Here is a 24069-nt window from a genome sequence, read left to right on the forward strand (position 1 = left end):
GGAAGCAACACTGATTGACAATCAATTTCACATGCTGTTGTGCAAATGGAATAGACAACAGATGGAAACTGTCATTATCCCAGTGCAGGTTGTTGAGATGCACGTCAGGGGTTAATGTCTGGAGCTCAGTGCAGGTTTTGACCTGCACACCTGGGGTTAATGATTGTGGCCTCTCTTTGGTTCTGGGAGAGCTTCTTAAACCCCTGAGATGCTCCAATCCCTGTTAGTTATACTTTTGCCTTTGGCCGAGTGTGGTGACCTCTGTGTGCCTGTGCCTGTTTGTTGTTATAGCTTGTTTATATGGTTCTGACCCGGTTCTGTTCAGACACATGCACATTTGTGGCCTGCTGGTGGTCATTTTGCAGGTCTCTGGCAGTGCTCCTCCTGTTCTTCCTTGCACAGTCATGAGGTAGCGCTCCTGCTGCTGGGTTGTTGCCCTCCTATGGCACCCTCCACATCTTCTGGGGTACTGGCCTGTCTCCAGGTAGCGCCTCCAGCCTCTAGACTCTACGCTGACAGACACAGCAAACCTTCTTGCCACAGTTCGCATTGATGTGTCATCCTCGATGAGCTGCACTACCTGAGCCACTTGTGTGGGTTGTAGAGCCTGTCTCATGCTACCACAAGTGTGAAAGCAGAACCAACATTCACAAGTGACCAAAACTTCAGCCAGAAAGCATTGGTACTGAGATGTGGTCTGTGGTCCCCACCTGCAGAACCACTCCTTTATTGAGGGTATCATGATAATTGCCAATAATTACCATCTGTTGTCTATTCTATTTGCACAACAGCATGTGAAATTGATTGTCAATGAGTGTTGCTTCCTAAGTGGACAGTTTGATTTCACAGAAGTTTGATTTACTTGGAGTTATATTCTGTTGTTTAAGTGTTCCCTTTATTTTTTTGAGCAGTGTATATATATATATACATACATACACAAACCCATACAATTTGTGTTAGCTGTACCTTGAAATCTCACAAAATCAAAGTCTGTCAACTGAGCACTAGCTGAACCTTGTCACCAGCTGAGCTCAACTGTGAATATATTTATATGTGTGTGTTTGTATATATCTATACATCTGCATGGCGTTGTGTCATTGGATGAGCCAACATGGATGTAGAAATAGAGAAAAGCCAGCGCTGCTTTTGGTCAGAACGCAATACATAAAGTGCATATGCACATATTAATATCTAACTGTATTCAAAATGAGATATTTGGCAAAAAATTGATCAATCATTTGAGCCACCCCACCTCACCAAGGCAATCTCATGTGGGGCAGTCCTACTCTACGTTTTTTATATTCGCTGTGCCATTGCGGCCTCCTAAATGTATTAAAAGTAAGACCATATTGAATGCAATCTGTACCTGAAGTATTTCTGAATCATTCCCATGGAGCCAGAAAAAGCAAGCGCAGATAAAAACAGGTCTGTATATATACATCACAGGTTTAACCTCCCTACCTGCCTGACCAGCAAACACAGATGATGGGCGATACAGGTCCAGATACAGGTGCACAATTAAATAGAGCTTGTGGCAGGTCAGGGCTGCTGTGTGTGCATAGCAGCCTAGATCAATCACAGTGAACACAGAAAAAATGGCGAACATAACCCAGTGCGCATGGCAAACAGTGGCGGTCAACCACAAACCAAAATCAAGGAAAAAAGAGAAAAGCCAGTGCTGCTTGTGGTCAGAACGCAATACATAAAGTGCATATGCACACACAGCAGCCCTGCCCTGCCCCAAGCTCTGTTTAATTGTGCACCTGTGTCTGAACCTGCATTGCCCTTCATCTGTGTTTGCTGGGCAGGCAGGTGTGGAGGTTAAACCTGAGATGTCTATATCTAGACCTGGTTGGCCTTTATCTGCGCTTGCTTTTTCTGGCTTCATGGGAGTGATTCAGAAATGCTTCAGGTACAGCGAATATAAAAAAACGTAGAGTAGGACTGCCCCACATGAGATTGCCTTGGCGTGGTGGGGTGGCTCAAATAATTGATCAATTTTTTGCCAAATATCTCATTTTGAATACAGAAATTAATATGTTCATATGCATTTTATGCATTGCGCTCTGACCAGAAGCAGCGCTGGCTTCTCTCCTTTTTTAATGGATGTAGGTATCTAGCGGAGGATATGGAGCGGACAGGGTCAGCTGGTGATGAGGACAGCTTGTGCTCAGATTATAGACTCTGGATTTGCCTGAATCTGTGTGTCTTTATTAAGCCCCTCGCATTGTCCTACCTGCCTATTGCCCTGCACCAATATTATCACGGTCATATGGCATCACATTAAACAGGGTGGGCCATTTATATGGATACACGTAATAAAATAGGAATGGTTGGTGACCCTGATCGGCACGCTGAATTTGCAGAATGGGCAAAACAAAAATGGAACAGGACCCTCAGTTTACATAAAACATTATGTTCAGTGATGGGGCAAACTTTTTTGGGTGGGCCATTTATATGGATACACCCAAATAAAATGGGAATGGTGACAGTTTTCTTGCGTAGGGTGTCTTGAACTGAAATCTGCTGCAATGACCCGGGTACTGCATTCACCAGACATCAACACAATTTCTATCCGCTCCTCACCTGTTAACCTCTGCGACATGTCAATGGCTGTAAACAAAGAGAAACTTGTAAATAACTCATGAAAGAATAAAGTTACGTTAAAACCAAGCACACAATTGTTTTTCTTGTGAAATTCTCAATAAGTTTGATATGTCACATGACCCTCTTCCCATTGGAAAAAATAAAGTTGGGTCCAAAATGGCAACTTCAAAATGGCCGACATGGTCACCACCCATCTTGAAAACTTTTCCCCCTCCCATATACTAATGTGCCACAAACAGGAAGTTGATATCACCAACCAATCCCATTTTATTTAGGTGTAGCCATTTACATGGCCGACCCTGTACATTTGGATTACGTGCAATAATGTGGCTCTGAGTTATGGTCTTACCAGTACTTTAATTTGGGTATTCTTTTGTTTTGCACTGAACAATTCTAACTTTGTAAAGGATTTCATGAATTGAGTAAACTTACACTGTTCACCATATTATTTTGCAGCTTTCCGAAGGTCGCAGGATTTTGTAGGACAACCTGGTCAGTTGGATGAAGGGCGAGGGGAGTGTGCACGCTGCCCTATTGAACAACAAATCCCTCCATGCTGTTTTGGAACAACTGGCATTTCTGGCCAAGTACAAGGTGAGGCTTTCACTTTTGCATTTCTGAGGTCTTCTCATCTGTCCAGACTTCTTAGATGGAAATTCCTGCTCAGCCAACCTCTGGCTATGGAAAGTTACCTCTGCGGCCAGTAATTGGCTGAGCAGACATTTGCATCTATTTCTGATGTAACAGGACAGGACAAGAAAGTGCAGACCTGCATGGGCCAAGTAAACATTGGATCGAGAGCTGCAGAAGGTTGGTGAGGGTATTTTCTCGTGAACCTTTTTGATATAATGTGAATCCCCTGGACTACACTTTTAGAACAAGCTGATCCATGTACCGTATTTTTCGGACCATAAGACGCACTTTTTTCCCCCAAAATTTTTGGGGAAAGTGGGGGGTGCGTCTTATGGTTACAATGCACGGTACCTGGTGCGCTGGTGGCAGCGGGCGAGGCTCTGCGGTGCGGTGTTGGCAGCGGGCGGCGCTCCGGTGCAGGGGCGGTGGCTCCGCCGGCGTTTCTTCGCAGCCCAGAGGCCCCTGCACACCCCTTGCTGGGCGCCGCCACGAGATCTGAAGCTGCGCATGTGCCGTCCCCGGACCGGCGGCCATCTTGCCAGCGTCCATGCTCCCGGAGGCCACCGCAACATGGCGGCGCCCAGCAAGGGGTGTGCGGGGGCCTCCGGGCTGCGAAGAAACGCCGGCGGAGCCGCCGCCCCTGCACCGGAGCACAGCCCGCTGCCACCACCACACCGCAGAGCGCCGCCCGCTGCCACCACGGCAGAGCCCCCCTGCCCCAGCACAGCTGCCCCTGCCCCAGCACAGCTGCCCCTGCCACAGCTGCCCCTGCCCCAGCACAGCTGCCCCTGCCCCAGCCCACCTGCCAAGCACAGCTGCCCCTGCCACAGCTGCCCCTGCCCCAGCACAGCTGCCCCTGCCCCAGCCCACCTGCCCCAGCACAGCTGCCCCTGCTCCAGCACAGCTGCCCCTGCCACAGCTGCCCCAGCACAGCTGCCCCTGCCCCAGCCCACCTGCCCCAGCACAGCTGCCCCTGCCACAGCTGCCCCTGCCCCAGCACAGCTGCCCCAGCACAGCCCACCTGCCCCAGCCCCAGCGCAGCTGCCCCAGCACGGAGCTGCCGCCACCGCACGAGCCTGGACCACTGAATGACCCCTGTGACTACTTCTCCACCTGTGCCGGATCCCTTCCCAGGTAAGCTGAATTCAGACTGAAAGACGGACCCCCATTTGACACATTACTATTTTTTTCCCTATTTTCCTTCTGAAAATAAGGGTGCGTCTTATGGTCCGGTGCGTCTTATAGTCCGAAAAATACGGTAAGTCTTGCTTATAGTGGACATGTATGTCTTGGTGTGGTTGCTCCAATCTTCATATGGACAATGGCTATGCTCATAAATTGGTCCCCACTTTATTTTATGAAATGTATTGCTTTGGTATCAAGTAGTTTAATTTGCTGTTACCAAATGGCAGAAACGTCTTACACTCTGGCCATGTGTGCTGGATACAGCCACTTTAACAATGTGAACGATCTCGAGACGATGACCAATCTGTCATTGCGTTTTGTGGATGCGTAGTACAGTTTGAAGCTTTGTTCACAAGCAAAATATATTAGAAAGAGTATATTCGATGGAAATAGTTTCAGGGGAGTGCAGCTTTCATATGCCAGGAAATAGCAGTATGAGTAGGATATTTTACCAGCACAGATTTGTTACTTTGGTTTACAGTTTATAAAAGGGGCATAAAAACTGAGGTTATGTTGCTGATTAGATTTTAGTTCGTCTATTTTTATTGCCCTGTGGATATGTCATAAATGTGTGAGATGAGACAACCTCTTTAAAATTTTGGAAGGTTTGGGAGTTAGAATGGCCTTTTTGCAACAACAGCCAGAGTTTTGTGAATTTAAAAAAAAAAAAAAAAAATTTCTTTTTACTAAACCTATTGTTACATTTTTCCAAGTTATTGCAGTAAACCCTTTGTGGCTGGGGCTCTTTTGCAATAAACCACATACACCCGTGGTCACAATTGTTGGTACCCTTCGTTTAATGACAGAAAAACCCACAATGGTGACAGAAATAACTCGAATCTAACAAAATTAATGATAAATCAAAAATCTATGAAAATGAACAAATGAAAGTCAGACATTGCTTTTCAACCATGCTTCCACAGATTTTTTTTTAAAAATAAAACTCATAAAATATGCCTGAACAGAAGTGATGGTACCCTTAACTTAATATTTTGTTGCACTATCTTTTGAGGAAAGCACTGCAATCAAACTATTTCTGTAACTGTCAATGAGACTTCTGCACCTCTCGACAGGTATTCTGGCCCACTCCTCAAGAGCAAACTGCTCCAGTTGTCTCGTGTTTGACGGTTGCCTTTTCCAGACGGCATGTTTCAGCTCTTTCCAAAGATGCTCAATTGGATTTAGGTCAGGGCTCAGAGAAGGCCACTTCAGAATAGTCCAGTGTTTTCCTCTTAGCCATTCTTGGGTGTTTTTAGCTGTGTGTTTTGGGTCATTATCCTGTTTTAAGACCCATGACCTACGAATTAGACCAAGCTTTCTGACACTGTGTAGCACATTTCTCTCTAGAATCCCTTGATAGTCTTGAGATTTCATTGTACCCTGCACAGATTCTAGACACCCTGTGCCAGATGCAGCAAAGCAGCCCCAGAACATAACAGAGCCTCCTCCATATTTCACAGTAGGGACAGTGTTCTTTTCTTGATATGCTTCATTTTTCTATCTGTGAACATAGAACTGATGTGCCTTGCCAAAAAGTTCAATTTTTGTCTCATCTATCTATAGGACATTCTCCTAGAAGCTTTGTGGCTTGTCATCATGTAGTTTGGCAAATTCCAGTCTGGCTTTTTTATGATTTTTTTCAATAATGGTGTCCTCTTTGGTCGTCTCCCATGAATTCCACTTTGGCTCATACGACGGATGGTGCGATCTGACACTGATGTTCCTTGAGCTTGACGTTGACCTTTAATCTGTTTAGAAGTTTTTCTCTTACCATTCGTTTTATTCGTCTCTGATTTATCATCAATTTTCCTCCTGCGGCCACGTCCAGGGAGGTTGGCTACAGTCCCATAGAGCTTAAGTTTCTGAATAATATGCGCAACTGTAGTCACAGGAACATCAAGCTGCTTGGAGATGGTCTTATAACTTTTACCTTTAACATGTTTGTCTATAATTTTCTTTCTAATCTCTTGAGACAACTCTTTCCTTCGCTTCCTCTGGTCCATGTTGAGTGTGATACACACCATGTCACCAAACAGCACAGTGAGTGTCTGTAGCCCTCTATACAGGCCCACTCACTGATTCCAAGATTGTAGACACCTGTGATGCTAATTAGTGGACACACCTTGATTTAACATGTCCCTTTTGTCACATTATTTTCAGGGGTACCATCATTTCTGTCCAGGCCTTTTTCATCAGTTTTATTTATTTTTTTTTAATTCTGTGGAAGCATGGTTGAAAAGCAATGTCTGACTTTCATTTGTTCATTTTCATAGATTTTTTTAGTTATTATTACTTTTGTCAGATTCAAGTTATTTCTGTGAGCATTTTGGGTTTTTCCGTCATTAAACGAGGGGTACCAACATTTTTGACCACCTGTGTACAAGAAAATACCTCTAAAGAAGACCTGTTACCAGGTCAGAAGTTGTCAGTTTTTACTCCCTTTTTTATACTTGCTGCTCCCTTGAGTATTTTTTTTTTCAATTTTTTAAATCCATCATACAGTTCCAGAGAAACGGGAGTTTTTTATTTTAGTGATACATTTTATGGTCTTTATCAAAGAAGGGTGGCTTTAGGCTGCTCTGCATTTGTGAACAACACCCCCATGATAAATATTAGCACCAAATAAAGAGGCCCCATATCCGTGGAACCACATGGTTAGTAAAAAAAAAAAAAACAGATTGGAATACTTGGGAGCATCAGTAATAGGAGCAAAAATTGGCCTCATTTAAGTTGCTTAATCTGCAAGTTAATAGCATAATGAAGGTGCCCATCTGCATAACTGAAAGAGCAACACTGGGAAGAAAATTAAATTTATTTCTCCCGTGACCCACTGGCTTTCAGTCATGGAGGCGTGCCTGAAAGCAATTCCAGTCACCACTCACAGCACTGAGAATGGCATCTGTGAGAACGCACCAACACTGACAGCCAGCTTTGAACTGATGCACTGCATAGCCGACTGTCAGTCAGGCTACTTTCACAGGTGCGTCGGTACGGGCCCGTCGCAATGCATCGGGCCGACGTACCGACGCACATTGTGAAAGATTTGCACAACGGGGGCAGCGGATGCAGTTTTTCAATGCATCCGGTGCCCCATTGTAATGTCCAGGGAGGAGGGGGTGGAGTTTTGTCCGCGTATGCGCGGTCGAAAATGGCGGACACAATGCACAAAAAAAGTTACATGTAACGTTTTTGTGTGCGTCGCGGCCGCCAAAACACGACGCATCCGTCGCACGATGGATGCGACGTGTGGCCATACGTCGCAATGCGTCGCTAATGCAAGTCTATGGAGAAAAACGCATCCTGCGGGCAACTTTGCAGGATGCGTTTTTTCTCCAAAACGGCGCACTGTGACGTACGTCACACGACGCTAGTGTGAAAGTAGCCTTAGTGCTCTGAGCGGTGACTGTAATCGCTTCGGGCACACCTCTAAGACTGAAAGCTGACGGTTCCTGGGAGAAATAAAGTTTACTTTTAGGTGCCACACTTTCAGTACAGCAGCCAGGCACTTTCATAATGCTATTAACCTATAAATTAACCCTATATCTACAAGTTAATAGCATTATCAGACCTGACAGGTTCCCTCTAAATATGCAAAGACCCCATAAAGAGCATGAAATTAATTTGATCTTTTAGAAGTAATACAAGAGAGGAAATGGGAAATTAATCTAAAGGTTTTTAAAATGTTTAATATGTTTCTTAGCAGGGCAGCTAGAAGAAGTAAATGTGATATCAAAGAGCAATACCTCAAATTCCTGCACTGTTGCCACCGCGCTATGTTCCCTGCCGCCACCCGTGGAGATCTATGCCATACCTTCTCCACCTGTGAAGTCTCACTATTCCCGAAGTGTGTCGGAGACTCAGCCATTGATCCGAAATTCAGGTTGTAGTGACTGCTTCTCCGGCTGTGGAGCTTCTGCGGAGTCCAACCATGGTGTGGTAGAGCCACTTCCAGCACAGACTCATTCCTGTGCATCAGAGAAGCAGCACTGGTCTCATGCACCAGTTGAATGCACCGAGCTGGATTTAGAGAACTTCTCAGAAGATCCCAATCAGGCTCACTCAAGAATAAGCGAGAGCCATGAAACCTGTTCCTACCCCACACCAGCCGCATCCAGCACAAGTGCCAAGGGTGAGGTAAGATACTTTGTCAGTGTGAGGTTATACTGATCTAATCCTTAGTCACAGCTCTATTACAAATTAAAGTAAAAATCCTTTCATCTATCAATGGGAACTGATGTGTGCTGTGTTATTATAGGGGTATGGAAATGACTTCCTGTTATAATAGTTGTAGACCCAGAGATAGTGGTTCAATCATGTATGGAGATTAATCAAGCGAAAATAGAACAATCTTTTCTTTGTGCAGCATAAACAGGGATGTAATCATACATATTCCTCCGTACTTAAAAGATAGATAAAGTAACTTGGTGCAAGATATAGAGGAACATGAACAATATTATAATACTGTGCAGATAAGATCCATAGCGGTAGGACCAAATAGTCAAATACTAGCCAAAATCAATACTAATGCAGTGCCGTAAGGAGTCATTATATGGTAATAATCATGATATATATCTAAAAATGGCACAAAAATGCAACAGTAATACATTTTCAAATAATAGAACACGAGCACAGTCCTAGGATAAGCCAGAGGATAGTATGGCACAAGTATAAACCCTGTAAGGGTAGCGCATGCAGAATTTCAATGGAAATGCGTAGGGGAAAAATAAGTAAGGCCTGTATGGAGCACCCCTGAAAATATATTACTATAGATGACTAAGAGAATATAATAAGAAAAATGTCATTATAATGAATTCTTAGGTACCATTAACCCATTGAGTGCTTAATATTTTTTTTCCTGCTCTTCAGTATTAGATCAGATTGAGTAAGTTTTTTACCATGCGTTTTTATTGCGTTTTTGACATTGCGTTTTTTTGTCTCTTTTTGGGATGTCGTGTTTTAAACAAAGCCGCTTTGTTTTTGATACTTCCTGGTATTTGGCTTTGACAAAACTTTATTGATACAGTCATGTAAGGATTACATGCATTTTTGATACGTTTCCGCCAAGGAAATGCTCCACAAACGCATGTGTGTTTGTTACTTGCGTATTTTCTGCGTCTAATTTTAATTAAGTCTATGGGAAAAACCTGCACAAAAAACTCATCATATCTGCAAGGAAAGATGACATGTTGTGGATTGGAAACACGCACCGCAGATGAGTTTATGCTGAGTTAAAAAAAGCACAGTGGGCAGGAGAGCTGTCTAAATTTATTCCACTGCAACTGTAGTACGTTGCGTTTTGGAAAAATACACAGTGTCAGAAACTTGCCAAAAACTCATCGTGGTCACACAGCCTAAAGCATCTCTTATTCGTACAGTATTAGATACGGGCAGAAGACAGATTGCACCAGTTGCTATCGAGATTTTCATTAATACTCAGACTTACGGGTGGCTTTGCTGTCAGATTCAGATAGGAGACAGACATGCCTTCATGATTTTTCTTGTGTATACACGGTCCGCAAAAGAAGCACAGGTATGAAAACTGCACCACAGACTAAGGGCATGTGCACACGGTGCGGATTCTGCTGCGGATCCGCAAGCAATGTACAGTACAATGTTAATGAATGGAATTTAAAAACCGCTGTGCACATGCTGCAGATTTTTCCACGTGGATTTGCTGCAGGTTTTAAAACCGCAGCATGTCAATTCTTTCTGCGGATTCCGCAGCGGTTTGACACCTGTTCCATTGTCCAGGTGTCAAAACGCAGGGGCAATCCGCAGGTAAAACGCAGGTCATTTTACAGATTTACCTGCAAATCCGCGCGGAAAAATCCGCAGCTGAATCCGCACTGTGTGCACTCACCCTAAAGCAGTTTTGAGCTGTTAAATATTGATATGAATACATGTGTGATACTCATATGACTGGATGAGGCCTAAGGATGTAATCTACTTGGATGCAATGAGCAACTGTTTAATTTTCCCTTTGTACAAATGTTGATAAGTCACCGGTAAAGCCCAAAATGTGGTGATATCCTAACGGTATAAGATATAAATTCATGAAGAGTCGTTGTCCCTACAGTGCCCTGTAATTCTAAAGTAATGGCATATTTGATTAAATATTTAATGTAGATTTATATAATTATTTTCTAATAAAAAAAGATTTAACATTTATTTCATTTATTTCTTTTCATAGACAAGTGATGATCCCATGTCTTGCTTGAATACTTTCACTCTAGGTAAGTGTCTAATTAATTAAAGGTGGCAGCCCAACATGTGTATTCCTCAATTAGTATGTCAGTTTGATAATTCTTTAAGGCTGGAATCACACTAAACGTATAAAAAATCTGTCCCAGTCTCCCTGGCGAGAGTCACACAAATGTAATGCAAGTGTCATGCGAGTATAATCTGATTTTGCACACCTGCATCTGATTTACATCAGAATGCAGTGTTATTGCTATCTGATTGCAATGCGATTTTAACATGAGCTTTTACATAGAGCAATTCTCTACGTTATTACACATTGTTTTTAAAGGAAATATTCTTCAAAACGCTCACATATTTATGTTTGATAGATAGATAGAATAAAAGCCGGCAATTCATCAGCTGTGTACAGTAAAATACAGTGGGACCCGACAGGATAGAATAGATGAATTACACATAGTATATACACATAGAGATATATAGATGTCAGTGATATATACAATTATTACAGTGCTTGTGCAGCTTACTGCATATGTATTTAATTATTAAAAGATTAGTTATTCTGAAAAAAAAAAAATAGGGTGGGCTCCCTCGTAATTTTCTTATTCAGCAGAGGCAACGCCGATGGCTAGTGACTGATGTTTATAGCCTGGGAAGGGGGTAATAGCTGTGGAGCTTCCCACGCTATTAATTTCAGCTTACAGCTGTATACCTAGCCTTTACTAGCTATTGAAATGGGGGACCCCCCAAAAAAAAAATAAAATTGACATAGGGTCCCTCTATAATTAATAACCAGCAAAGGCTATGCAGACGGCTGTGGTCTGATATAAATAGCCTGGGAAGGTGCTCTGGATACTGCCCCCCCAGGCTAAAAACATCAGCTCTCAGCTGACCCAGAAAAAGTTGTGGTGGTTGATGTCCCCTTTGTGTTGTCAGGTGACATTGACATCAGGCCCCGAGGTTAGTAATGGAGAGGTGTCAATAAGATGCCCCCATTACTAACCCCATAGTCATATTGTATAAAAAAAACACACACCCAGAAAAAAGTCCTTTAATTGAAAGAATGACACAGACTCCTTTAATCTTAACTAAACCATACTACGACATCGCCTATTCCACAAACGCCATTGTATCCTGCAAAAGAGTTAAAATAATAAACAACAATATTCCTCACCTTTCTGCAGAGATGATGATAATCCATTTGTCCCACAATGCGGCTAGCTCTGCTACATCTAGATGGCAGGCTGCATGGTTGCATGATGTGACCATACAGCCTGCCATCCAGCAGAGACACTGAGCAGCGTGTGCTCAATGTCTCCCTGTGAACTCCTATTACCTGTCTGATGGCACCGCGAGAAATTTCTTATGCTCGCAGTGAGGTCAGGTCCAAAGAGTTCACAGCCAATTAACTGACTTCATTTATCTGACGTCAGCGCAACATAGATAGAATTTTCCCACAACGCTCGCACAGATGTCAAATAGGTGAAGTCAGTTAATTGGCTGTCAACTTCAAGGACGCACCAAAAAAGCAGCAAATCTGCAACGTGTGCACACAGACTTAAGGCTGGAGTCACACTAGCATATAAAAAAATTGATCTGATGTTGTAAGCCGAGTGTCATGCTATTACATTGTGATTTTTCTCAACCAGAATCCATATGACATACTGTAGTTTTTCATACTGTAATTCTCTACGTAATTTAAAGCTAATTTTTAAACTAACAAAGTAATCTGATATACTGATACAGACAGATAAAACGATAGAAAAATGACCTTGCAACACATAATTAATGCCATGTGTGTGTACTTTACTGTGTGCATTTAGCTAATAAATAAATGAAAAAAAAATGGTGTGGTGTCCCCCCCTATTTTTAATAACCAGCTGAGAGAAAGCAGACAGCTGTGAGATGGTCTTATTATGCTGGGAAGGGGCCAATACCCAGCTCGCCTGACCTTAACCCCATATGGAATCTATGGGGTATTGTCAAGAGGAAGATGAGAGACACCAGACCCAACAATGCAGATGAGCTGAAGGCTGCCATCAAAGCAACCTGGGCTTCCATAACACTTCAGCAATGCCACAGGCTTTTGGCCTCCATGCCACACTTGGTGCAATAATTGATACAATGAAGCCCAGACCAAGTATTGAGTCCATTTACTGAACATACTGTACATTTCAGTAGACCAACATTTCAGATTTTAAAATCATTTTTTAAGCTGGTGTTATACTGTATTCTAATTTACTGAGATAATGACTTTTGGGTTTTCATTGGCTGTAAGTCATAATCATCAACATTAACAGAAATAAACACTTGAAATAGATCACTCTGTTTACGGTAACTCTATATAATATATGAGTTTTACTTTTTGTATCGAAGAACTGAAATACCGTACATACTCGTGTATAAGCCGATCCAAGTATAAGCCGACCCCCCCTTATTGACTCACATTTAAGCCTACAATGGAAAATGCAGCAGCTACTGGTAAAGTTCAAAAATAAAAATAGATACTAATAAAAGTAAAATTAATTGAGACATCAGTAGGTTAAATGTTTTTGAATATCCATATTGAATCAGGAGCCCCATATAATGCTTCATACAGTTCATGATGACCCCATAAGATGCTCCATACAAAATATGCCTTGTGTAATGCTGCACAAAGGTTAATGATGTCCCCATAAGATACCCCATAGAATAATATGCCCCATATGCTGCTCCATAAAGGTTGATGGCCCCATAAGATGCTCCATAGAATAATATGCCCCATATGCTGCTCCATAAGATGCTCCATAGATTATGCCCCCATAAGATGCTCCATAGATTATGCCCCCATAAGAGGCTGCATAGACTATGCCCCCATAAGATGCTCCATAGATTATGCCCCCATATGCTGCCCAAATTAACTGTCTCCATAAGATGCTCCATAGATTATGCCCCCATATGCTTCCCCATATATTATGCCCCATATGCTGCCCCATAAGATGCTCCATAGACTATGCCCCCATAAGATGCTCCATAGACTATGCCCCATATGCTGCTGCAAAAAAAAAAAAATTGACATACTTACCTCTCATTGCTGGGGGCCAGATGCTGGATCTTGAGCAGGCGGAGACACTGGCTCACAAAGGGGGACAGGTGCCGGTGTTGCCGCTGGCTCAGGACCAAGCACCCGCGATATTCACCTGTCCCCGGTCCATCGCTGCTCACGTCTGTCTGCCGCGTCCTGTGTCAGTGATGTTCAGGCAGCAGAGGGTGCTGCGCGCACTAACCACATCATCCCGCCCTCTGCTGGCTGAATGTCACGGACATAGGATGCAGCAGACAGCGGCGAGCAGCGATGGAACGGGGACAGGTGAATATCGAATATACTTACCCCGTCCTAGCACAGTCTCTGCAGCCTCCCCCCGCTTCTCCCATGGTCTCCCTTCCTTCAGCGGTCACATGGTGCTCATTAACCCCTTCACCCTCAAGGGTGGTTTGCACGTTCATGACCTGGCCAATTTTTACAATTCTGACCACTGTACCTTTATGAGGTCATAACTCTGGAACGCTTCTATGGATCCCGGTGATTCTGACATTGTTTTCTCGTGACATATTGTACTTCATGTTAGTGGTAAAATTTCATTCAAATAACTTGCGTTTATTTGTGAAAAAAACGGAAATTTGGCAAAAATTTTGAAAATTTCGCAATTTTCCAACTTTGAATTTTTATGCCCTTAAATCACAGAGATACAGCACACAAAAAACTTGATAACTAACATTTCCCACATGTTTACTTTACATCAGCACAATTTTGGAACCAAAATTTTTTTTTGTTAGGAAGTTATAAGGGTTAAAAGTTGACCAGCGATTTCTCATTTTTACAACACCATTTTATTTTTAGGACCACATCACATTTGAAGCCACTTTGAGGGGTCTATATGATAGAAAATACCCAAAAGTGACACCATTCTAAAAACTGCACCCCTTAAGGTGCTCAAAACCACCTTCAAGAAGTTTATTAACCCTTTAGGTGCGTCACAGGAATTTTTTTGAATATTTAAAAAAAAATGAACATCTAACTTTTTTTCACAAAAAAAATACTTCAGGTTCAATTTTTTTTATTTTACCAAGGGTAACAGGAGAAATTGGACTGCAAAAGTTATTGTGCAATTTGTCCTGAGTACGCTGATACCTGATGTGTGTGGGGGAACGACTGTTTCGGCGCATGGCAGAGCTCAGAATGGAAGGAGCGCCGTTTGACTGTTTCAATGCAAAATTGGCTGGAATTCAGATCGGACGCCATGTCACGTTTGGAGAGTCCCTGATGTACCTAAACAGTGGAAACCCCCTACAAGTGACCCCATTTTGGAAACTAGACCCCCCAAGGAACTTATCTAGATATGTGGTGAGAACTTTGAACCCACAAGGGCTTTACAGAAGTTTATAACGTACAGCGGTACAATTAAAAAATCATATTTTTTCCACAAAAATGATCTTTTCACCCTTAATTCTTATTTTTCCAAGGGTAATAGCACCCTAAAAGTTATTGTGCAATTTGTCCTGAGTACGCTGATATCCCACATGTGGGGGTAAACCACTATTTGGGCGCATGGCAGAGCTCGGAAGGGAAGTAGCGCCATTTGACGTTTTTGGCTGGAATTGAGATCGGACACCATGTCGCGATTGGAAAACCCCTGATGTACCTAAACAGTGGAAACCCCCCACAAATGACACCATTTTGTAAACTAGACCCCCCAAGGAACTTACCTAGATGTGTGGTGAGCACTTTGAACCCTCCAGTGCTTCACAGAAGTTTATAACGCCCGGGCGTGAAAATAAAAAATTCGTATTTTTTCCACAAACATGATCTTTTAGTCACCATTTTTTTTATTTTCCCAAGGGTAACAGGAGAAATTGGACCCCAAAAGTTGTTGTCCAATTTGTCCTGAGTATGCTGATACCCCATATGTGGGAGAAAACTACTGTATGGGCACACGTCGGGGATCGGAAGGGAAGTAGTGACGTTTTGGAATGCAGACATTGATGGAATGGTCTGCGGGTGTCATGTTGCCTTTGGAGAGCCCCTAATGTACCTAAACAGTGGAAACCCCCCACAAATGACCCCATTTTGAAAACTAGACCCCCTAAGGAACTTATCTAGATGTGAGGTGAGCACTTTGAACCCCCAAGGGCTTCACAGAAGTTTATAATGCCAGGGCATGAAAATAAAAAAATCGTATTTTTTCCACAAACATGATCAATTATTCCCCATTTTTTTTATTTTCCCAAGGGTAACAGGAGAAATTGAACCCCAAAAGTTGTTGTCCAATTTGTCCTGAGTAAGCTGACACCCCATATGTGGGAGAAAACTACTGTATGGACACACGTCAGGGCACGGAAGGGAAGTAGTGACGTTTTGGAATGCAGACATTGATGGAATGGTCTGCGGGTGTCATGTTGCCTTTGGAGAGCCCCTAATGTACCTAAACAGTGGAAACCCCCCACAAATGACCCCATTTTGGAAACGAGAACCCCTAAGGAACTTATCTAGATGTGTGGTGAGCACTTTGAACCCCCAAGGGCTTCACAGAAGTTTATAATGCCCGGGCATGAAAATAAAAAAATCGTATTTTTTCCACAAACATGATCAATTAGTCCCCAATTTTTTCATTTTCCCAAGGGTAACAGGAGAAATTTGACCGCAAAAGTTGATGTCCAATTTGTCATGAGTACGCTGACACCCCATATGTGGGAGAAAACTACTGTATGGACACACGTCGGGGCTCGGAAGGGAAGCAGTGCCATTTTGGAATGCAGACTTTGATGGAATGGTCTGCGGGTGTCATGTGCGTTTGGAGAGCCCCTGATGTACCTAAACTATTGAAACTCCCAACAAGTGACCCCATTTTGGACACTAGACCCCCCCACGGAACTTATCTAGATGTGTGGTGAGCACTTTGAACCCCCAAGTGCTTCACAGAAGTTTATAGCGCTCGGACGTGAAAATAAAAAATCATTTTTTTCCACAAAAATGATATTTTTGCCCCCAATTTTTTATGTTCCTAATGGTAACAGGAGAAATTGGACCCCAAAAATTGTTTTGCAATTTGTCCTGAGTAGGCTGATACACTACATGTGGGGGTAAAACACTGTTTGGGCGCATGGCAGAGCTTGGAAGGGAAGGAGCACCTTATGACTTTGTCAACTCAGAATTGGCTGGAATTGAGATCAGACGCAATGTTGCATTTGGAGAGCCCCTGATGTGCCCAAACAGTGGAAACCCCCAATTCTAACTCCAACCCGAACCTCAACACACCCCTAACCCTAATCTCAGCCCTAGCCCTAACCCTAACCCTAGCCCTAACCCTAATGGAAAAATGGAAATAAATACATTTTTTTTAATTTTATTATTTTTCCCTAACTAAGGGGGTGATAACGGGGGGTTTGATTTACTATTTATGGCGGTTTTTATTTTTGGCAGCTGTCGCACGCTAAAAGACGCTTTTTATTGTAAAAATAGTTTTTGCATCACCACATATTGAGAGCTATAATTTTTCCGTATTTTGACCCACCGAGTCATGTGAGGTCTTATTTTTTGCAGGACAAGTTGACGTTTTTATTGGTACCATTTTCGGGCACGTGACATTTTTTGATCGCTTTTTATTCCGATTTTTGGGACGCAGAATGAACAAAAACCAGCGTTTCATGAATTTCTTTTGGGGGAGTGCGTTTACACCGTTCCGCGTGCGGTAAAATTGATACAGCGGTTTTATTCTTCGGGTCAGTACGGTTACAGCGATACCTCATTTAGGTCGTTTTTTTATGTTTTGTCGGTTTTATGCAATGAAAACTATTTTATATAAAAAATAATTATTTTTGCATCGCTTTATTCTGCGAGCTATAACTTTTTTATTTTTTCGCTGATGATGCTGTGTGGCAGCTCGTTTTTTGCGGGACAAGATGACGTTTTCAGCGGTACCATGGATATTTATATGCGTCTTTTTGATCGCGCGTTATTACACTTTTTGTTTGGCAGTATGATAATAAATCATTATTTTTTGCTTCGTTTTTTTATTTTTATTTTTTAAGGGGTTCGCTACAGGGGTTAACTAATGGGACAGTTTTATAGGGCGGGTCGTTACGGACGCGGCGATACCTAATATGTGTACTTTTATTGTTTTGGGTTTTTTTTATTTTCAAAAAATGAATTTATTGGGGAATATTTTTTTTTTTTTTTACTAATTTATTTGGCGATTTTTTTAAAATTATTTTTACACTTTTTTTTTATTTTTTTTTTACTTTATTACATAGTCCCAGGTGGGACATCACTGTACTGTGACAGATCGCTGATCTGTCACATCACAGATCACTGTGACAGATCAGCAATCTGTCACAGGCATTGAAGAAGACTTCCTCTTGCATGCGCTTTGCAGGCACTGAGGAAGCCAGCTTCCTCCAGGCCCCCGAAGGCCCCCGTCGCCATCTTGGATTCGGGGGCCTGGAGGAAAGGAGCCCCCCGCAGCAGCGCTGCACATTGCGCTGCCGTGGGGGGCTCAGGGAAGCACGGAGGGAGCCCCCTCCCTGCCGATGCTTCCCTTTAACTCCTGGTACACCGCGATCATGTTTGATCGCGGTGTGCAAGGGGTTAATGTGCCGGGTGTCAGCTGTGATAATCAGCTGACACCCGGCCGCGATCAGTGGCGCTCACCACATAGGGGCCCGGGTCCCATGGACGGGATAGTACGTCGGATGTCAGGAAGGGGTTAAACTCATGAATATATGCATATTAATGAGTTTAATGAGCGGTACCGCGTGACCGCTGAAGGAAGGGAGACCGTGGAGAAGCGGGGGGGCTGCAGAGGTGCGTCAGGGGGGGTCAGTATGATCTCTGATACCCCCACTCTTCCTCCCCTGCCGACCCCCAGGTATATGACTTGTTTATAAGCCGAGAGGGGGACTTTAAGCCCAAAAAAATGGGCTGAAAATCTCGGCTTATACACGCCTATATATGGTAAATTAACTTTTTGATGATATTCTAATTTAGTGAGAAGCACTTGTGTGTGTATATATTTATATATATATATATATATATATATATGTAATCTCCATTCAGTATATTTCATGTTCTTTTGTGGATGCCTTTATAAACGTGTCCAAACTCTGCTGTCAACTGCTGTTTTCTGATGGTCATATCTTCGATCAATTGCCTTGCAGGCTGTCACTTAGTTATTAATTATCTGTTTGACTCCACGTTCTCTTGTTTTTAAGCAAATTCTTGTGGATTGCAAACTAACGTTATGAATCAGGGCTCTCATTATGCAATAATAAGGCCATGTTCACACGTTCAGTATTTGGTCAGTATTTTCCATCAGTCTCTGTAAGCTAAAACCAGCAGTGGGTGATAAATCCAGAAGTGGTGGTGTGTCTCTATTATACTTTTCCTCTGATTGCTCCTCTCCTGGTTTTGGCTTACAGACACTGTTGTAAAATACTGACCAAATACTGAATGTGTGAACATGGCCTGAAACTAAAGGAGGAAATGAATTGGCACAAACATTTTAGATCAGTGTATAAAGTGATGATCATGACTGTAGTTATATCGCTTAGCATCTGAAGCGTTCATGCCAGGCTCTAACAAGAAATTGTATTTTCTTTTCTACCAGGTCTTTCCATCTCTCAAATTCCAGAGTCTTTGCTTGTGTTTCTTGCACAAAAACTGGACGCTGCGACTCCTGGAGAGAAAGATTTCAGGGATATTGGAATTGCTCTCGGGGTTCAGCCTCATCTTGTGGATCGAATGTCAGGATTTCAGGCATTGCACGCTCATCTGTCCTCTGACCTCCCATGTACGCTGCTAGACTTGGTGCACGCTCTTCAGAGGCTGCAGCACAGAGACGCCTTGGCCTTGATTTGCTCACATTTCAGCCAGTAATGGTCGGCGGGTCTGAAAACAAATTACAGTCATTGGGTGCAGATCCATCACACAGGCTGCTCCCTCCTGTGTAGCCATCCTACAAGAAGTATGATTATACAAAGCCCTGCTGGAACAACAGAGGTTTATTGGATCTGGGGTGGGAATAGGTCTCACTGCGGAGACACTTCCACTGCCTGGGTGACGTTCATTCACTTCTGTTTCGGAGGGAGAATCCATGGATTGGTCCTGAGAAGAATGCTGGGAATATTTTGTATTTAATTGTTTCTGTGATTTGACTGATGAATATTATTGTCTAATTCTTTATATTGTTGAGTATCGAACAGCCACCGTGACCAGATAAATAATGGCAGCTGGGCTCTGCAGTAATCATGTCTGGTTGGTATGTTGTAATGCTTCCCGTCGTCCAGCAGATGGCAGTGCATCCCTGCTGACGGCACACCGTGTCCGATCATGGCTGACACCGTTACTCTCATTCACACCACACTGAATGCAGCTTGTAGTAACACTATATAAAGGTGATGTGGCATTTTATAACCCTTTCATAACATTGGTCTTAAAGAATGCCAGTCCTTTTCACTGCCTTTTCTTTAATGTGGCATTGATTGCACTGTAACAAGGTATTATTTTGGTACATGATAAATTGACACTTGAGATTTCTATTTCAATGAAATGTTGATTTATTATCAGTCAGTTCTGGGCTAATCTGAATATGACAGTGCCTAGCGTATGTCTAGCTGTGCGGGTCATCATTTCTTCATCATATCGCAGTGTTTTATTGCTGATTGTCCATAGAATTACAAGTCTGAACCAAGTGAATGAAACAGATGACAAACTCCGCTCTGCTACATGAAAATAAGCCACTAGATTCAGATTGTCTTCTGAAATGTACAGTGAACCCCATATTCTGCCATTTTTATATGTCTCCTTTTCACTTCTCCTGCGCTCTGCCAGTAATACAAAACAGTATTAGTACTCTTCGTGGTCCACGCTATTCATGTAGTAGTGTCTTATGGCGTAGATGGAGCTGTCGTCCCCTTTACCCTGAGATTTACCTATTACTGTAATGTTCTGCCAGCTTCTACCATTGCCCGGATATCACCCGCTATTACCTTGTGGTGAGAGAATGGTAAATGGCACGTGGCTGCATTGGTGCAACGGAGCAGACAGTATCTGTAAGCTGTAAGGGTCTAGATTGTGTTCCTTTGATATTTTTGGATTTTGATGGTTTCCTAGCTTTTAGGAATTTTCTAATCTTCCGCTATGTATTACGGTAAATAGGATTTCTCTAATGGCCCCGATTCACATTAGACTAACATCGTCCGTTATTGATGGGTTCACCAGATGGTCTAATGGGTATGGCGGCCCATGATAGATGAGGTGCTGGCATGTCTATCTTGCTGTTCTCCCGGAAATAAGCCGCTGCCCAATGAGTCAGGCTGCCACTTTCTCAGAGTTTAAATATGGAAATTGCCTCTTCAGAGAGGAAGAGGACTGGAACTCTAGTGTCACCTATAGGAAGTAACAATCATAAAAAGTGACTTATAGGATTGCTACTTCCGCCCGGTGGTGCTATAGCGTTCCGGTCCTCTTCCTCTCTGAAGAGGCAACTTGCATATTTAATTTCCAAGAGGAGCAATGAAAGAATTATATGTCTATTCACATTGGAATGCCAGGCCTGGCTTGTCACTCTCCACAAGAAACTCTCCTAGAGAACACTTTAGCCCTCAGCAGAACTTCTTTGTATGGGAGATACAGCTTTGTAATATTTATGGAGGCTTAAAGGAGACCTGTCAGTATGAAAATGCTGTCCGATCTGCTGCTATCATGTTATAGAGCAGGGGGAAAGTAGTAGATCGGCATATTTGTGTTTCAGGCTCCGGTGTGGGTGGTTCAGTCATTGCTCTGTGTATACATAGCAGCGGCTGTAGCCACGCACCCCTGGCACTGACTGACAGCTGACTGTAATGCTGACACTGCTGTAGGTCAGGGCTATCTATATACAGAGCGGTGACTGAACACGCATCGGTGTTGCGCCCATTACTGAAACCTGAACGCTACCAGTAGGAAAAAAATGCAATTTCCTCCCGGCAGTGGGGGTCTAAGTGTGGGTGCCTATCGGGTTCAAAACACTATTAAGTTGCATATTAACCCCATATCTGCAAGTTAATCGCGTTTTTTAATGGGGCAGGTTCCCACAGGTTATACCAAATCTTTTCTCACAACACTGTATACCAGTCTGCTCCTCTCGCCCTGGCTTATATCATGGTACCTGCAGATTAGTCTGGAGACAGGTTACCCTAGGTTTCATTAATGCACTGAAGGGGAAATCTTCATTGTAAGACCACATTCACATGTTCAGTATTACATAAATATTTGTAAGCCAAAATCAGGAGTGGGAAAAAATTGTGGAAGTGGTGACGTGTTTCTATTATACTTTTCCTCTCCTGGTTTTGGCTTACAAATACTGATGTAAAATACTGTCCAAATACCGAACGTGTGAACGTGGCCTGAGATCAATACTGTGAATTTCAAATGTGCAACATGACAAGTGCAAAAAAAAAGGGTGAAATATGTGGAAAACCTGCAAAACCCACAGGGGTGTTAACCTCTGTAACTATTGCAGCAGATTTTCCACTGCAGAATTGTCCCGTGGCATTGTATCCTAATTATTTTGAATGATATAAATGCTCAAAGTACAACATTATGTACCGTATGATTGAAAAAAATAACAATTTAAAGGGGAATCTGTCCGCTCCATAGACATTAATATATTAGGTGTATTTGTAAATTCACTGAGCTTCCTTTACTTTGGTAACAGATAATCCACCTCTTGTTTTTACCCAAAAAAGCTAGAAAATGATGTGGGATTTTACTACAAGCTGAAGCCTGAAAAGAGAGGACCGACATGTCCGCTGATTGAAACAATAAATTCTGCTCTTTCTAAAACTAGAAAGGAAATCTAAATCTTTCCTGTACTCTGTATGTGATTTCGGAACACAACCTATTGTATCTCTGTAGAGGATCCCCGGCTATGAGCCACCATTGTTTGCCACTTAGTAATTCACTGTACAGCTAGAGATTTCGGACTGCAGTAGTGAGCGTCCAGTAGATGCTCCGGACTCACTGTAGAGCCTTAGTAGGGGGCAATCGTTTATTACTGGGTGTTTGTAATCTGTACATGGCATTACAAGAAAAAAAGAAACAAAACTCAGTGAAAATGTCTGCCAGGTGTAGAAAGCAGGACCTTTAAGCACGTGATCGCCTGCTTGTTGATAGCTGTGTTATACATGAATGTTAGGACTTGTTTCCAATGTGATCCTTGGTTTTCTGATGTAATTTGTAATAATGTTTGTGTTCTTATGAGACACATTTGTTACTTTTGTTTTATATGGTCTTTAATTTAATAAAATGTTCTTTTTAATGTGCTGGATTTTTACTTAAACTATGATATAAAACAATGTTTCACCTTTGAAAGAATGTGTTTGTTGATTTTGAGTCTGTGCGGTGTTCGGGTGCCAGAAGATCAGTGTGTCCTAATTTATAGGACCCCTCCGATCGCATCTCATGTGATAATGGGCCTCAGGAGCCATTAAATTGGGATGAGATTGTGCAGTTTTGTATTTATATATGAAACTTTACAAATAGTAGGTAATCATTACTGTACAACTAATGCAGTGTACAGCTTTAATTCTCCTTCACATTTACATGTCTCCAGTACATGTGTCACCTGTGTTCACACGTACCAGAGACACATACACACCCACACCCATTATAATCTATGGGGACGTGCACATGTCCACTTCTTCACACATAGAAATGTCTGGGGTTTTTTCTGGCAGCATGGATGACAAGGGTCAATAACCATCCAAGGGTCCATGTAAACACTTACAGCACATGGATGACATCTGTGTGTCATCCCTGTGACATGTACCGGAATAGAATACAGAATAGAAATGACTGTTTTACATGTTAAAGATGTGCAAAGAAAGCGATGGATACATTATCAGGCTGGGTTAATGGTTATTGGGCCCTTCCCAACCTAAAAGTAGCAAGCTTCAGCCACCCCAGAAGTGGAGCTGCACATGAGATGCTCCAATTCTGGCGCTTCGCCTTGGCTCTTCCTGATGCCCTGGTGTTGGCAATTGGGGTAATAGGGGCTTGGAGTTGATGTCAGCTGTAAATTGTCCAAAAACACAGCTCTCCCATCCTGTAATAATGTCCCCAGCTGTAATAATGTCCTGTGTCTTAGCCCTCATCCTGAAATAATGTCACCTGCCCTGACCACAATCTTGTAATATTTTTTCCTAGCCTGGCCCCATCCTGTAATAATTACTTCCATCTTTTCCCCTTTCTGTAATAATGTCCACTAGTATGCCCCCTTCCAGTAATAGTGCCCCATTCACACCCCCATCCTGTAATAATCTCAATTCTGTCCTCATCCTGAAATAGTGTCCTCCATCCTGGCTCGCATCCTGTAATAATGTCCCCCATCCTAGCCCCCACCATGTAACAATGTTCTAGTCCTGTCCCAT

The 24069-nt window shown here is 42.7% G+C and overlaps 1 protein-coding gene across 3 annotated transcripts in view; it reads left to right on the top strand.

Moving 5' to 3' along the window:
* Positions 1-22958, top strand: part of EDA2R (ectodysplasin A2 receptor) — a 98316-nt gene extending 75358 nt beyond the window's left edge. For 2 of the 3 annotated variants that reach the window (XM_073558345.1, XM_073558346.1), the window contains exons 7-10: positions 3064-3201; positions 8126-8559; positions 10616-10658; positions 19266-22958. In XM_073558345.1, the coding sequence (XP_073414446.1) occupies positions 3064-3201; positions 8126-8559; positions 10616-10658; positions 19266-19534 (884 nt within the window). In that variant the 3' untranslated portion in view covers positions 19535-22958. The remainder of the gene's footprint in view (positions 1-3063; positions 3202-8125; positions 8560-10615; positions 10659-19265) is intronic. The other variant, XM_073558347.1, reaches the window with a different exon arrangement.
* Positions 22959-24069: the final 1111 nt, after the last annotated feature.

This window comes from Dendrobates tinctorius, unplaced genomic scaffold (genome assembly GCF_039654945.1).
Source record: "Dendrobates tinctorius isolate UK_male_01 unplaced genomic scaffold, ASM3965494v1 ptg000013l, whole genome shotgun sequence".
NCBI classification, from domain to species: Eukaryota; Metazoa; Chordata; class Amphibia; order Anura; family Dendrobatidae; genus Dendrobates; species Dendrobates tinctorius.